General features: G+C 37.3%; 1 protein-coding gene across 10 annotated transcripts in view; it reads left to right on the top strand.

Annotated features, from left to right (window-relative positions):
* The window catches only part of LOC134747857 (glycogen synthase kinase-3 beta-like), a 48,181-nt gene that overhangs the window by 3,565 nt on the left and 28,337 nt on the right, over positions 1-16,279 (top strand). For 4 of the 10 annotated variants that reach the window (XM_063682511.1, XM_063682512.1, XM_063682513.1 and 1 more), the window contains exon 2: positions 11,876-11,935. The exons of 3 other annotated variants lie outside the window; for them this stretch is intronic. In XM_063682511.1, coding sequence (XP_063538581.1) covers positions 11,876-11,935 — 60 coding nt within the window. Of the gene's footprint in view, positions 1-2,882; positions 3,295-11,484; positions 11,740-11,875; positions 11,936-16,279 lie in introns of those variants that run through there. 3 more of the 10 variants (XM_063682515.1, XM_063682519.1, XM_063682520.1) reach the window with 3 other exon arrangements.

The following is a 16,279-nucleotide window of genomic DNA, read 5'->3' on the forward strand; positions in this document are numbered from 1 at the left end:
GGGCAGCGCAGTTATAAAAGGGCGCAAGTTCCACGTAACACCTATGCCCTTTTAGAGCTAAGCTTTGCGGGACTTGTACCCTTTTTCACTAGGGCCACAAATTTTATAAGGCAACCCTTAGGTTATTTTCGAGTAGCGTGTTCGAATAAACTTTAGGGTTTGTTGACGAAAGGCTGCGTAAAAAGTGACTTACTAAGAAAAACACTCATTATAGTAATTTTCATCACACTCGCTCAGTAAATGTGCGCAGGCTTAGCGGGAACTATAGAAAAAGCGTTTTCTCTAGGGAGTAATAAAGTTTCTAGTATTATAAATAACAGTTTTTTGTCTATACTTCAATTTGTATCGCAAGTGTGACGAAAAACATTGTGTGTAACTCGGGGCGTAATAATAATTGCAAAAACTCGAGTCTATAAATCGCTCCGGCAAGCCGTCGCGATTTAACTATACTCTCGTTTGCAATATTTAATTTACGCCCCACGTTGCACAATGTACTATTACCTATATTCTGTTTTTTTATTCCGTAGACTAAAATGACATTTCATGTGGTACTAAGAAATGTCATGTCTTACAAATGAAACGTCATTTTACTTACTCAGATAAACTACATAACGGTTGCAATGTGATGGTTTTCGGCTTGGATTGGTGGAAATAAGTTCACTTGATAATATTAGCTCGAGTCAAAAATATCTATCTATACATCCATCTAAAACTTGCCGGATCTTGTGTAGATCTTTTTGAGCTCTTGGCCCGTCCAAATATTCCGCTGTAGGCATATTGTCTGCCGCTGCTCTTGCTTCAATTTCACGCATTTCAACTAGAGTAACTAGACTGACGTAAAAACGCATGTGCCAATATTTTTTCATAGTCTTCCTAAACTGACAATGGTGATTGACGTCAAAGACATCTAGAGACAGATAGACGGGATTATGTTACGTTATGGCTCATCTACATGATGAACCATCATAGTGGCCCAATAAATTGCCTCGGATAAAAATTGATCGCTTTATGCCCTTGTTGTACAATCTACTATTTATTGGTGGGTGGAATTCCATTACGTTACGGACCCTAATTCTAAAAAGGCCCTATTATGATATAATTGACACCGGAACTTTAAACATGGGACGTGTCAACACACCACGTCACTTCATGCAAGAGTCCTCCTTTTTGAGCTATTAGTATCTTAAATTTGCATGACCTAGTTCTGAATTTGTGTCAGGAGTCTCGCTGACTGTCTACCGATGCACTGCTGCACGCTCGGCTGTAGCATTGCGGACGGGAGCGCGTAAAAAATTCATCGAGCGTACGTTTCACGGGTAAACACCTCGACGGACGCGCGTTTGCATTTTTAATGCCTCTGCAACGCAGCTAGTGTTGCCAGATCAAAAGGTTGAAAATCGTGAATATCGTTATGATTACGGTGAAAATTTCATTTTCATATTCATAATATCTTTATGATTATGATTACCTTTCGATAAACTTTCTGTCTTACAGATTTTAATTAGAATATTTTGATGGGTAATTGAATATGATTGATTGTGATAAATCATCTCCTGTGTGACGAGGCCCGAATCAGGCATCTGTAGTTAAGCAATTCTAAAATTCAATAATTTAAACTTCTAGATCCTTATTTCAATAGCACATTTTTGACAAGCCACATAGGAAAGCATAATGTTATTCGGTAAAAATCTAGCCAAGATCAGAACTTACAAAGACATTAAAATTAAGGTTATACTTTTAAGCGCCATAATCAGATAAATTAAAAAAAAACCGGCCAAGTGCGAGTCGGACTCGCGCACCGAGGGTTCCTTACTTTTTAGTATTTGTTGTTATAGCGGTAACAAAAATACATCATCTGTGAAAATTTCAACTGTAGCTATCACGGTTCATGAGGTACAGCCTGGTGACAGACAGACAGACGGTCAGCGGAGTCTTAGTAATAGGGTCTCGTTTTTACCCTTTGGGTACGGAACCCTAAAAAAGACACTCGATACTTATTGTATTAAAAACTGATTATGCCAAAGAAGAAAATCCCAATATTCTGTAGACTTGTTGTAAATTTCTGTTTTTATGGTATTGTTCAATACCTGAAATCTGTAGGTTTACAGATTTTTCGGTAGATTTGGCAACGCTGAACGCACCCTTGGCTTGCATTGAAGATTGTTACTCTTTTGCAAGCGTTCGACTATGTTAATTTTAATGAAGGTTTATTAATGAAAAGTATTACGAAATGGAACGGTGCAGCATTTATTAATGTTTAATACCTACTCGTTTGTATAATGAACGACTTAATTAGTTTACCTACTCAGTAATGAAGTTTGCCAGAGTGGCTTGTTGAATTAGTAGTTAACTCAGTTAATTCCCTAGGAAAAAATCATAACTGAATAAATAACCTATTGGCCAGTTCGCATTTTCTTTCAACACTCCCAGTTTTCTTCAAGACGTTCAGTTAATTAGGTAGTTCCTAATCCATCTATTCAGCGCTTTTACTATCTTGGTGGATTTTACGGCCTGCAGCATATTTTATCTTGTGAATTAATCGCAATCTTCATAGTCATAGGCATTTATATATATATATAATACTATAGTTGAAAGAGGCAGTTAGGAAAAAGAAAATTTTATTGCCCCGTAACGCTAGTCGTATAACTTAAGTTATTTAAATTAGCTTGACTTCCGCGCTAAGCAAAATGCTATTTACAGTCAAGAATGTAGATTGTGGTGGGGTTTTTAAGTAATTTACTTGTAGGGACCCGTAGCCTCGAATGAGCGCCGTTCAGTTGTTTCGCGGAGTAGGTACGAGTGGGTGCTATCGCGCCGTTATCAGTGGTGTGGCGTTGACGATCTCGCTATCTCGCGGCCGGCGTGACCGCGCCATCCGCCATTCGCGGAAGAATCGCGCAAACGCACTCTCGGTTTTCGAGTCGCCTTTCGCTAAACATCGGTCACAGTCGAGCGACGTGGTCGCAGGCGGTGCATGTTGCAAAATTTCCGATTGGTTCATTAACCCATTTCCTCGGTTATTCGCCGCCTGTATCCGGTGCTCATTTTGAAAACAAACCGTCGCGTCTGTGCTCTCGGTCTGCCATGATGTGATTCTGTGTTCTGTGTACCCTAAAATTATACTGTGATGTGGAAATGTGAATTAGGAAAAGTATCAGAGCATTTGCTCTTAGTGTTGTGCGTCCCTTGCATCTTGTTTAGATACAATGTTGCGACGCCGCGGCATATACACTGTGAATGCTGATCCCGATGATCGGCCTAAATCCTCGTTACCGCTACTAGTCAAAAGATATGGTACGTTTATTCTTGGCCTGTGATTAAGTTACTTGTTATGCTTAACATTGTTTTTCTCTCAACGTAACAGCCTCCATCTTTGAATCAGCTGAGTGGTTACGTAGTCCATGTAGATCACATGTGATGCAGACTTTTTATGCGCTATAGACTCACATGTTATATGTATGTCAGCATTTAGACTTTACAAAAGTCATGTAACGTATTAAATACGCATGTTGACTGTTTCTACATTGACTGCGTTTTATTCCAACTTATATATGTTTAGTTGTCAAGCGGACCCCATGGCTCCTATGAGCCGTGGGATAATGCCGGGACAACGCGAGGAAGATGATGATGATATGTATAAGCACAGTCTGGTAAACAGCCGACAAACTGTCGGGTTTGTATGTAAGGATGGATGTAAAATTTTGACATAATTAGTATTTTGTAATTTAAACTTCTAACAAGGCGTAACAGCATAACAACAAGACTTATAGGACAAATGACACTTCCTTATCAGTTATAAATTGATAGCATTCGTTTGAATAACATACAATAAATACGTCAGTTCATGTAATAAAAGTCATAACTGTTATTACTAAACTGCCCATTTACTTACATATTTCTACTGCAGAATTTTATAGCGGCAATAAGAAACTATGTTACTATCTTGACAGGTATTGATAAGATTAGAACATACCAATGAGTCTACAGTTGAACCAACTACATAAAGCTAAGAGAATGTTTCTTGTCATATCGATTGGTAGTCCGCGAGTTCATTAAAAATGCACTTCTCCGCGACAGAGTGGAGAACGTCGACAAAATCATTTTCCGCTTTATTTACATCGCCCGAGTTTATCATCGAAAAGGCGATGCTTGACCTACTTTCAGTTTTTTATATCGGAATGCTAATTTCGCAGTTTGTGACGGATGTCGATTTCTTGTTGTTGTTATCTGTTTCTCCATCTTTACGTCGAAATCGATACACCAAAGCTGACACAAATGGAATGATCTAAACGGATGACATATAGATATTGTATGAGTAATGTATTTACAGATATTTAAAAACATCTTCACTTATACGTATATAATTTAATTCTTTCTATTAATTCAAGGGTTTTCAAAGATATTGGATATTTCTAGGACGTACTTTGACCCACCTCCTGTTTTACGATTGAACTGCATGCATACCTAGTAAAATTCCCGTTAAGGAAATTTTGTGATACCATCAAACTGGTCTGATGATGAAGACCGAAAGTGTTCATACTATCTTTAATATCATAGTAACCTCGTTAGGCTAGTTCGAACAAAGTATCTAAAACGATCTGTTCGAAAATTAGGCTAAAACTTACTATTTAATGCTACTTTGATTTGCACAATTTTGACACAAACTAAAACGTCGGTCGGAGGCAATACACGTATTATCAGGCATCGTAAACTGCGAGCGAAATCCATTTAAATGACGTATGACAACCAGTTAGACGTATGAAAACCCTAGTACTTTAAAGGATTTCGCTCGCAGTTTAAGGCAATACACGTATTATACTTGCCACATGATATAGGTACCTACAGTGAATTTTTTAGAAAATATATTCCAGATTTATTATTTCCGAAACAAAAGAAGGACAACTTGTTATCTGCGTTCCAGACATTTAATGAAATTTTTATTGCACATTTTTCCATGAAGAAATTTTTCTTTACCGTCCCATCTTTGACATCGCATCGCCCTTCAGAACTGTACCCAAAATAACCGGTTCCACCTACTAATTTTGTAGGGTTATATTTAATTCATCAACAACTGTCCACGTATCCTAGGCTCGCGTGTGTGGTGACATTGGTCTGTTTAAAACGTTTACCGGCTAGTGTAAGTCAGACCGGCAAGAGCGATGTTATATCGAATCTTGAGGTCATCTTATACTGATCGAGATAAATCACACGCCAATAGATGAGGCTGAATCGTCATGCTTTTGCTCTTGTTGCGTGGCGTGGTCACCTCTCGGGAGTAAACACGCTACTTACGTCACACGGCCTCCTTTGGAAATTCGCCCAGTATTTTCACACAAATATCCCAGTACGTTAATCATATTCGTGTGTTATAAATTATAATTAAAAAAAGGCATTGCCTCGGGCGCGAAAAGCCAGCGGCCTTTAAATAAATTAGAATTCGTTTTGAATGGTATTTGTTTTGTTTTAACAGTAATAAATGTGATTACTGTAAAACAAAGGAAATTATAAGTTTTCCGCCTGGGCAAGGATTTTCCAACAAGGTGAGGCTTCGAACGTCAAACCAATAATAAAATCTGTATATAGACTGCCTTCGTTAATATAAAGAGAAAGTTGACCCGAGAATAAGATACTCGTTTCATTATCATTCTATCAAGATAACTTCACTGTATTCCTTATTTGTTTTCCGGTAAGCAACTCATCCTGCTGTATTGACAATTAGGTTAGATTAGCTCCCTGTTTAGTTTGCCGCTTCCACGGACCAATTAACTCATTGAATGCCTGCTCCGTTGATTGTTGAGAATCTAGATAAGCGTTATCAAGCGGGAATATTATATTAATTGGAAAAGGAACCAAACTGTACCTATATACATGGTTCCATTTCTAAATTACCTATTAGATTCTTGTGTTTTTTACACACATTTCTTCTAATCTTCCTATAATAATCCTGAATTTACAGATAACGTAATTAAGTTAAGAAACATGTCTGTAGATATGCCAAATCCAAACAACATAAACCACAGAGTACAGACTTGTTTGGTTCCAAGACATTTAAAACCATTATGTGTAACTTGTGGGTTGCCGCCGTTGCTGCTGTTGTTGTTGCTAACCTCATTGGAATACTTGGAAAATATTTTAAGTCCTTACAAAAGCAAAAGGACTCTTAAAATATTTTCCTCTTCAATCATGTTCATCTTACTGTACGCATGTCAGCGGGATGTATATCGTTAACCGAATACTGACAGGCGTATATTGTATATTTAAAAAAGAAAATGATAGGGGGAGAGGGACTCATACAAAGAACAAAGGCAACTTTTCATTTCAACTTTTACAGTCGCAATAAGATGCTACTCTGATGTAAGCAGCCTCAGTTCTCAAAAATATCTGAATATGTACCCTGACTCCTCGTTTCAAACGCTTGAACTTTCCGCGCGTGTGTGTGTCTGACAGTGAAGAGAGCTAATGCGAAACATTTTCAGTGTATTCCCATTGCTTGCTGAATTGATTGCTAAGACCTGCCAGTCTGACTGTGACCTCGAGATTAGTATGCGTAATCGAACAGCCCATTAATCCTGGTTCGCCGGCCCCACGGCTATGCAAGCTATTGTAATCGGACACGAGGTGCGACGCGTCATAGCGAGCTGGCTCGACCGGTTCGTCCTATTATCTGCAGTTAGTCTCTCGTGACAGCAGGGTGGTGGAGTGTATAACCTATAGCGGGAACGGGAAAGGTTAGGAGTTTTAGTAACGAAATAAATTCATGAGTAGTAGTAGTAGAGCCATTTATTTCAATAAATATTACACTAGTTTACAAAACATGCAGTGGTTTTTGTAAATAGATTTAGTATTAATAATATATTCATAATTTATGCAGTTTAAATTTATACAATTATAAAGATAAGTACTAAGTTTTGTTTTAAAATTATTGTTCCCTGCATTTTTATAATTTAATTCTATAAGTAATTTAATAATGATTGTATTTATTTATTTTATAAATATTTATTGAGATGTCCATTTGTGGACATAGGCCTCCTCCACCAATTCATGAGTAGAACGTTAATAATCATGCCTTTTCTGTTGTTTTAGCTTGATTTTCCAGTTCATTTTTAGCTTTCAATCCTTCGTTGATGTTTATTGTTAATTATATAAAGCGTCATGTCATGTTTAGTCATATCAGGGTAATGTTACCCTGATTAAGAATAATGCTTAAGAGTAGGTAGTATTATAATATTAAGTAAGTAAGTAAATATTCTTTATTGCACCAAAACTATACATTTTACATACATGTAAAACTACAAAGAATTTTTTAAAGAAAAACAGAACCAGGTAACAACAGGCGGTCTTATCGCTAAAAAGCGATCTCTTCCAGGCAACCTTTACTACTATAAATACCTGCTCTTTAACGTCATTTTACGAACACCGAATTTCGCAAATTGCGGGCATCTTTCTCTGTCACTATAATTGTACCATAATTGAAGTAAAAGAGAAAGATGCCCACAATCTGCGAAGATAGGTGTTCGCGGTATTTAAATATCACACCCCAACTTGTGTGTTGGGCAATTAGGTGGTGTGAGACTTAGTACAGATATTACTGACCATTGGTAGACCTTACGGCTTTACAATAAGGTCTACGATATATACGATATACGATAAGGCCAGTGTGCACGAGGGACATTGCGTTTTCCGCTTGGTTATGGCCTGAGTGGCCTATGCCTGACACTATAAAGTCCCCTCACATTCCCCCCTTTATCTCCGAAACTACTGGATCTAAAATTTTGAGAAAGATACACAAAATAGTTCTTTACTTATAGATGTTAGGAAAACCTATTAGAATTGTGCAGTCAAGCGTGAGTCGGACTTAATTACCCTACGAGTTTTTAAAGACATTTCACTCACGTTTCACATAAAAAAAATACATAGTTAAAAACTGTGTAATGTACGGAACCTTTGGAACGCGAGTCCGACTCGCACTTAGCCTGTTTTCTCGATCTATGTGGAGTTTCTTATCGTCCGCTTCACTCTCATGTATTACGGCAAATCACTCCCGAGTCTCCCGAGCCCGACTGTTTCCGCGGGATAAAACGCGGTGTCGTCTTTCAAGAACAATGGTGTTGCCGGGGATTAGCGAGAAAATGCATTGTGCCTATTGTTACTTTACTATGTAAACCTACTATATTTACATACTCATATTTACGTAGCCTGTACAAGATTCGCTTTTCGCACCGGGTGCGTTGTTTGACGCCTTTTCATCGAATTAGATGTAAATTTGCTGAATTTACTTAGCATCCAGTATATTTAGCGTGTCTCCCTACAGTTGTTGTCCACCCACGCGTGATATGACAAACATTGGGGAAATGTTAGTTAGGAAACATTTATAGCAGTCATCTTCATTTTGCCTTTAGAAGTTGCTTCACTAGCTTTAGTATATTTCTATCGTTTTGTTTTGATTTTCTGTCTTTGGATTCTTTAATTCAGTCATTATTAAATTTTACGAACTGAAATAGATGTCATATATTAAAGAAAAAGTGACGAAGCCCTCCAATGGTGAAGGCCGGACTGGAGGGCTTCGTCACTTTTTCTCTAATATATGACATCTATTTCAGTTTATAATTTAAATATAGTAGTGTGACTACTTAGAAACACAAATCAAAGATATATTAAAAAGATAATTTGATTTGTTCCCAAAGTTGTGAGTATTTACGAATCAGTAACTTACTCGTACATACGATCTGATCATTTTCTTATTTAAAGGAAAATCTAGTTTGATTCAAGCGGGATTTCAACCGTAAAATCCACTGCTATCGGTGACAACGCGCTTGTTCCACTAAGCTATCTGGGGCCTATACTCCTATTCTGTAAATTTTTCAATCGCTACATTCTTTACGTGTACCTCAGCCTCACAATGGTGTAAACAACTAATCGTCGATCCACTTCTTCGATTCTTGTTGCGTACTAATTATGTTTACTGATGTGTTCTCTCCGATGTCGCTTTATTAATCTTTCGCGTGTTTAGGAACCCAACCAACTCCGCCGAAATTTAATCCAATTGTCCACCATATGACAGACATAATTCTATTAAGACATTATTAGCCATGGCCGCGTGATTACCCCAGGTAAATTTATAAGAGTTCTTTATCTATAAAAAGATACACAAAAAACCTACTACGCAATAGAAAAAAGTAATAAAAATCAAGTAAACAAAAAGTGCGGCGTAAGTACGTTAACACGTACTGTGATATAAAAATACAAAACCGCAATTTGCTATATCTAGTTTATTGTGGTCGACTTGTGTACAAATTCTTTTATCGTTTAGTAGTGACGACACGTTTCATTATCACTAGTTTTATAAGAAGCTTTACACGCTCTACACAACGTGATAGGATTCTGCACTAAATATTAGACAAGTAGGACCCATTATTATGTTTCCTACTTTAAAAAAAATCATTTTAAATTACATATTTGCTGGTTAGTGCAAATTTTGATACATTTTCCGGTTTTTAATTGGCCTGAATTTTAACATAATAATGTAAATTAAATGACAATACATATTGTGGTGTCATTGAGCTCGGTACATCATCAATACAAACTTGTCGAGTTAAGTTTTATAATCGCATCTGTGAGTTTTGACCAGCGCTCTTCAAACTACGGCCCGCGGGCCAGTTTTCCGGCCCGTGAGTCTGCGAATTTGGTCCGCGAAAATGTTTCTGCAATATAATTTTGTCCCAGACTTCCGAAACTCGACGTAAAGGTGGCCATCATCCATCATAGGTCCCCTGCTGCGTGACTGACCTGTAATAATACGGCCAATTACGATCTGTGACACTGTAAAGTTTAGGTAGGTACCTAATTGGTTTCATTTTACCAAGTATTATTCAGTCAAATGTATCGTTAGGCATAAGTAACATTTCCAAAAATATTGCATGGCATACGATTTACATCCCAATATGGAGCCTGCAGTATTTTTATTTTAGCTTTCATTTGCTAACATGCAAGTTTTAATTAAACTTTATGTACGAATGGGACCAGACTGTAAGCTTCGGTGTAAAATGGTTAACAATTCAATACAGTATTTGTGTAGGTACTTAAGGCATTTTTGAGGATTTTTTGATTGACCCTAAAATCGTGTTAGTTTACTTTTTTTTTTCATTTTTGATCGTAATAAACTCAATACATTCAAATATTTTAAAATAGAATCGTGTAGGTACCTCTATTTGCTTGAGTTTTCGAGGGTATTTTTATCTCATCAATTACCCCAGGGTGCGGGAATGTTTTACAATAGTTTTACACTACCCAAAAAATAAGTCAAAACTGTAAAAAAATATACTATTTCAACATTTCTAAGCCCGTTTGGAGCTTACTACCTATTTTTATTCATAGTTTGGTAACTATTTTATAATAAACAAAGTTATTCTCGCACCCCGCACCCAAATATCCGGGGTATCAAATCATTACCTTACTTGGAGGCTAAGACTAATCTAACTAATACAGCAATGCTCGTAAATCGATATCATTACGATCAAAATTGCAATAAATTAGTGAGATTGACTTATAAATTACGTGAAACAAGATATCTTGCGTCATACAATTTTAACTCTTGTCTGTCTCTCTGTAGCATTTTCACGGGAAAACTACTAATTCTACTAAACAGTTTTAAAAGGAATTTGTCATGAAAAATCTTAAGACAAATGGATATAGGTACCTATATTTTTTTAATCCTGATTACGGAAAGGATGTTACACAGAGCCGCGGGCATTGTTATAAACATACGACTGTTTACATTATTATCGTTGTCGTAAACTGATAAACTTTTTTTACATTAGTAAACTACTGGTCTACTAATAGTAAACACGAGTAAGTACACGCAAAGTCATGCAATCGTGTGAAAATATAATAATATTGTTAAATCTACATAGAGCTTGTATGCTAATACGGGTGTGCGATCCTATTGCCACTAATATTGGCAATTTGTATTATACCTTTTAGTACTTACATACGTCAAATCTATTGTTGAAGTTCTTAATCTAGTTTATCTAGTAGAACTCATACTTACGTTATTAGCCGCGTTTGTTATCCATAGCATTGCAAAAAACATTTCTTGATTGACCAATGTATAAGTGCTATGTATCTTCGTTAGACATTGTATAGGGCGTATAATTAACTTAATTGTCCGATCGTGTTTTATTTCTTTCAGGAAAACATTCCTGTGCATCATGACACATGTTTTCATGAAAGTTATATAGGGAGGTGTGGAGTCGCGTTGTTTGAATTAGCACCACAAACATGCTCTTACCGTGTAAATGTAATATGTATCTCGGTGTTCATCGAATTACATACTGCGTCGCCTCGAGCTATCCAGTGTAAGCGTGACCTGCGATTACGAATAATAGTTATGGGTATCAATGTCAAATAATACTAGGACTGAGCTCACACAGAGACAAGTCAGTAGTAAATTAGGTAGTCGGCCTTAGAGGCGGGGCGTCGCGAGCGCGGCGCCTCGATCGGCCGGCAGTCTAGCACGTCGCGCGCTCGCGTGCTAACCTTTCAAGCTGGAGCGATCAGGCCCGGTATGCGTGGACAGCCTGGCGGTCTCCGACGGGCCCGGTGTACTGCTCCGCCCCGTCGGCGAAGTGGCCGCTCGCTCCGAACCCTCCCTACTGCGCCTACTTGACAATGACAAAACCCAAATCAGCCGCGCTTGTGATCGTCTGTCGTCTTTCTGTAAGAAACTCCGACGTACCATCAGTGAGTGTCCGACATCTTCATAACGCCAGTGTCATGTATATCTCGTGTAATATCACCGGTATTTCCCTGTTGTATCATACATGTATGTCCATGTCATTGTTCTAATGCTGCTTTTGTGTTTTGCTGCGGCGCGCAGGCGACGTGGAAACTCCTAAAAAGGCCGAGCTGGCTACGGAAAAGAAGGGCGCTACGTCGCGTAAGTGCTAGATGTGCCGCACTTCATTAGTCCAATCAACTTAGGATTTGACCCCGGCAATTGTTCTCCTGTTCGTGGAATCTTTGATTGGGTCGGGACATTGCAACCATTGCACGATGCTCCTACTCTAGAAATACCCACTGTTTACATTTCTAGAACACGTGCATTCAACTTTTAACTGCAATTGCTCCGACTGACACAATGTGTAATAAAGTCATCTTAAAATTGAATTCCAACACTCATGTTGAACCTCAACTGTGTACCTGTGTACCCTTTTGGGGAGTGTTAATTAACAAACGTAAGTCGACAAACTCGTAATTCCTGATCTTTATATTTTTATTAGATTGTAGTTGTAGCGTAGTCCGGAGAATTATTGCCCATGTACAGAACACTCCTAGTTGATTGGTATAGCTTTAGTTTAGTTCGGTTGTAGTGTCGTCGTTTCCTCACAAGTCTCACAACCTTCACCATCTTGTCTGTTCGTGCTCCGGCAATGCGGCAATCCTTCACTCGGACTCTTAGAGTCTTATACAGTCACCATCAAATATATAGGAGCAGCCAAGTGTTCGTAAATATCTGAACATGCACTTTAATTTCTTGATAATAGGTGGCTTTGTTCAGATATTTGTACACTCCTTAGCCGTTTAAATATATCTAATGGTGACTGTATGCCAAACTTGTAGCTAAAGATGACACTTTCTTGGTGGTCAAAACAAAAATGGTGTCTTTTGGCGCAAACAACACATGAATTCTAAAATTTCAAAAGAGTCGTGTGCTAATTGGATTATCGCAATATGCTGGATCACACAATTTCATCTCTTAGTTTTTTTTGTTATTGTGTGTTGTGTGTATTTGTAATTTTTTAAATGCATCTATCTATGTACTCAGCACATTGGATTCAATAAGGCAATCGTGTAAGTAGTTCTATTCCATTAGCAAATGCATTATATTACTCGCGTGGTCGACATCGAGTCGAGACACATTTTATAGGCAAATAAGATAATAATGAATGCATACCGGCTTGTCACCGAGAGGATGGATGTACTTATATGTAGGTATATGGTATAACTCAACTAATGATAAGTATGGATTTTAAATTTTGATGTACCTACCCATAAGTTAAGAACGGGAAAGTTTGCAATATTTTTACTGAACACTACAAGGTTTTTTTAGTTATTTTCAAGTTGTCCCCTAAGTTGTTTTGTTATCTCTTTAGTTTGTAACTGTGGATATATAAACATTTGTAAATACAATGTAGGTTTATAGTAATACATATATAGGTACCTAAAACGCCTTTTCGTTCCCGTTTTGCTACACAACGATAAGTTCCGTGTCATATTGAACGTTCTGTTTTGCAAATTTTTTAGACACAACGTTCCTTCCATGAATTAGTTTATAAGAATATGAACATGTATTTAAGTATTATAAGTAAACGGTAAATTTGTTTTTAAAGTTGCTTGTACTTTTAATAATTATCACTTTATTTCCATTAAGTAAACATAAAAGTAGGTACACAATCAAGCATTAGATTACATACGATGGTAACCACAGAGATAAGAAGTAGAAGCTAACGCGGAATTTTGTTTGATAAACAGTATAAACACACTTCTAATTAGCACGTATTTTGCACAATTCATCGTCCACTAACCATCAGTAACTTCGAATATAAAGTCAAACTTTTTAAAACACGACTGCTTTCAAAATATTATAGCCTCAGTTGGGGCTCCGCAAGGATACTTGTAATAATAAGAAAGAAAACCAGCTCTTCTATAGGTATATATATCTGGCCCACAGTGACGTACGCAAAATTTGAATTTGGGGCTCCGTCAAATATTTCGCTTTCCAAAAGGGTTCCGTCACCAAAAAAATTTGAGAACCGCTGCTATAGACTATGTGATGCGCAGTATGATCGGCCAATACGCCATACCAAAGTTGTACACACACCTCCCCTTTCAACAGTTGGGTATAAATTACAAAGCCTTTTTGTTGATTGTGACAAACAAGTCCTCCGATTACTCCAGTTGAAATTTGAAAACCGATCGTTCACATGAAAATGCGACGTGATTATGTCAACATTGTATTGAAGGATCATGGCCATTTGAATAGTCAATCAGTGTAATTGTACTGGGGTGCGAAGTTATTTTTGCTCTCAGAAAAAGGAACTTCGTCTGTTGTCTGTAACGCTGAGCCTACTTACTGGATATAAAAGTGCAATGAGGAATCGTCCTTGTTGCTTGTTGTAAGACAAAGAGATATATTTTGCTTGACCTCGTCTCTTAGTTATTGAGTTATATCAGATCCCATCAAGATGCAAGTCTCGCAACGCAGTTCTTTTACTAAAAAAAGTTTTGAGATGTAATGTGATACCAAGTCGGTTATTTTAGTCAGTGCCAGGGGGTGGTAAGGTACAGAGGGATGGTTGTTAGATACCTTTATTTTTTTAATACTTATAATGACTTGGCAATCGCACTGCTACATAATTACATAAGGATAATTAGTCAACTATTTAAAATAATCTTAATTGAACATAGCGCTAGCCCTAATGACAGCAGTTTGAGCAATACAAATACGAGTATTTACAAGTAAAGCATTGTGTGCGATTACCACCTGTGATCGTGAGTGTGTGTCAGTGACAAAAATAATAAGGAACTTTGACATGCAATGATTCTTAACCTACATGTTCAAATTCCATGGTATTGAGAATATATCTTAATCATGTTATGCTCTATACGACACTAAAATTCAGGGTTCTAGCTTTAGCTATCACAAAATTACAGAACGTAGAAAATGGCCTAAGTGGCTTCAAGAAAAGGATGTTACGGTCGTGCCTCTTTGTTTTGCTCGACTTGGCGAGATAGAGGGAGTTACTTGAACTATCGAGTACGCCTGGTTTATGGGATGCTACAACCTGCGCAAATTCGGATATACACTCATTTAGGACCAAATGAAGGTGTTAAAACGAATTCCAGCTTGCTGGGAATTCATTTTTCGAATAAAATCTAATTTGATTGCCCTAGTAGGAATATCACACACCACACTTGACATTTCCCTAGCTTCCTGCTGGCCGCTACGGCCAGAAGTGCAATGTACCGAACCTTCGTCTTCACTTTCCAACTATTACATTAGTTATTCTGTGCTATTACTAACACGTGATCTCGATACACGCTAACCAAAGGTTAGTAACCATGTGCAGTTGGATTTAATTTAAGATTTTAATTTTATGAGCAAAAGCGTAGCAACAGATTAGTGTCCTGTAATTTAGGTACTTTTAGTTTAAGAACTAACAAAATATAAATAAATAATTCTATTTTAAAAATAAACCTATAAATTTAACAAATGAATATATGTATTTCATAATGAATTAAAATAGAAACCTTTTGGTTATTCACCTTGCCTTGCCAATTTCGTATCACATATTTTTAATTGCTTAAAATACAATTAAGTTTACCGACAATTTGAGATAACCGTTATTAAGTAAATTAACGAGCGTGCCTATATTAAAGTGAATGTATGCTATGATAAACAAGGGAGTGTAGTGTATCGCTTGGTCTTGCGCTTGCGTCAATAAGAGTTGCTAAGGCTGTGATGTGGCTTGAGGTCTTTCAGGGCGGGTATGATAGATTCTCGCTCATATAAAAAATATTATCTAGTGATTGATTACAAGCTTTTATTTAACTTGCCAGCATGATTTGAGCTTGTTCCTGAAATCGTCAAGCGGGTCAAAAGATGGAGACCGAAGGTAGAATAAAACAACGCAGTCTCATCATCTCATCGTCTCGATGGGTATAGATAATACAAAGTAATTGTTTGATAAAGACAGTTGGCAATAAAACCTTTTATCGAACTTGACATTACTCTTATCGGTTATCTTTATCTCATTTATGTATATGGCGATAAAGACGCTGGCGCTGACGTGACCAACACGCTGGCTCCAAAAACATACCATATTGAACTATTTTTCTAGTGTAGTTTTCGTACTAAAGTTTACCACTAAAGTCAAGGTATTTAGAGGTGTTACCCTGGGCGCACCCCGCTCCTGAGTTAACTTCTACGCTGTACTGTACATATAACATTTTATGGGGCTTTCACGTACCTACCTACCTACTCACAAAGTCGGGTACACCTCGTAACTTGAATAGTCTTGGCAGAATTCTACTAGTTTTCTGAATGCGAATTACCTGCGTAGGAATACTTGATTCAACGTATGTTGTAAGTTGTATACGTAAATTTTAAATGTCTGCATTCTATAAACTACGAGGATATTATAACCGTGTTAGTAAATAATTCTTATCAATCAATCATTATTTACGAGACATATTGGAACGAAAAAGCCATGACATGATA

The sequence above is a fragment of the Cydia strobilella genome, chromosome 15 (assembly GCF_947568885.1).
Source record: "Cydia strobilella chromosome 15, ilCydStro3.1, whole genome shotgun sequence".
Lineage (NCBI taxonomy): Eukaryota > Metazoa > Arthropoda > Insecta > Lepidoptera > Tortricidae > Cydia > Cydia strobilella.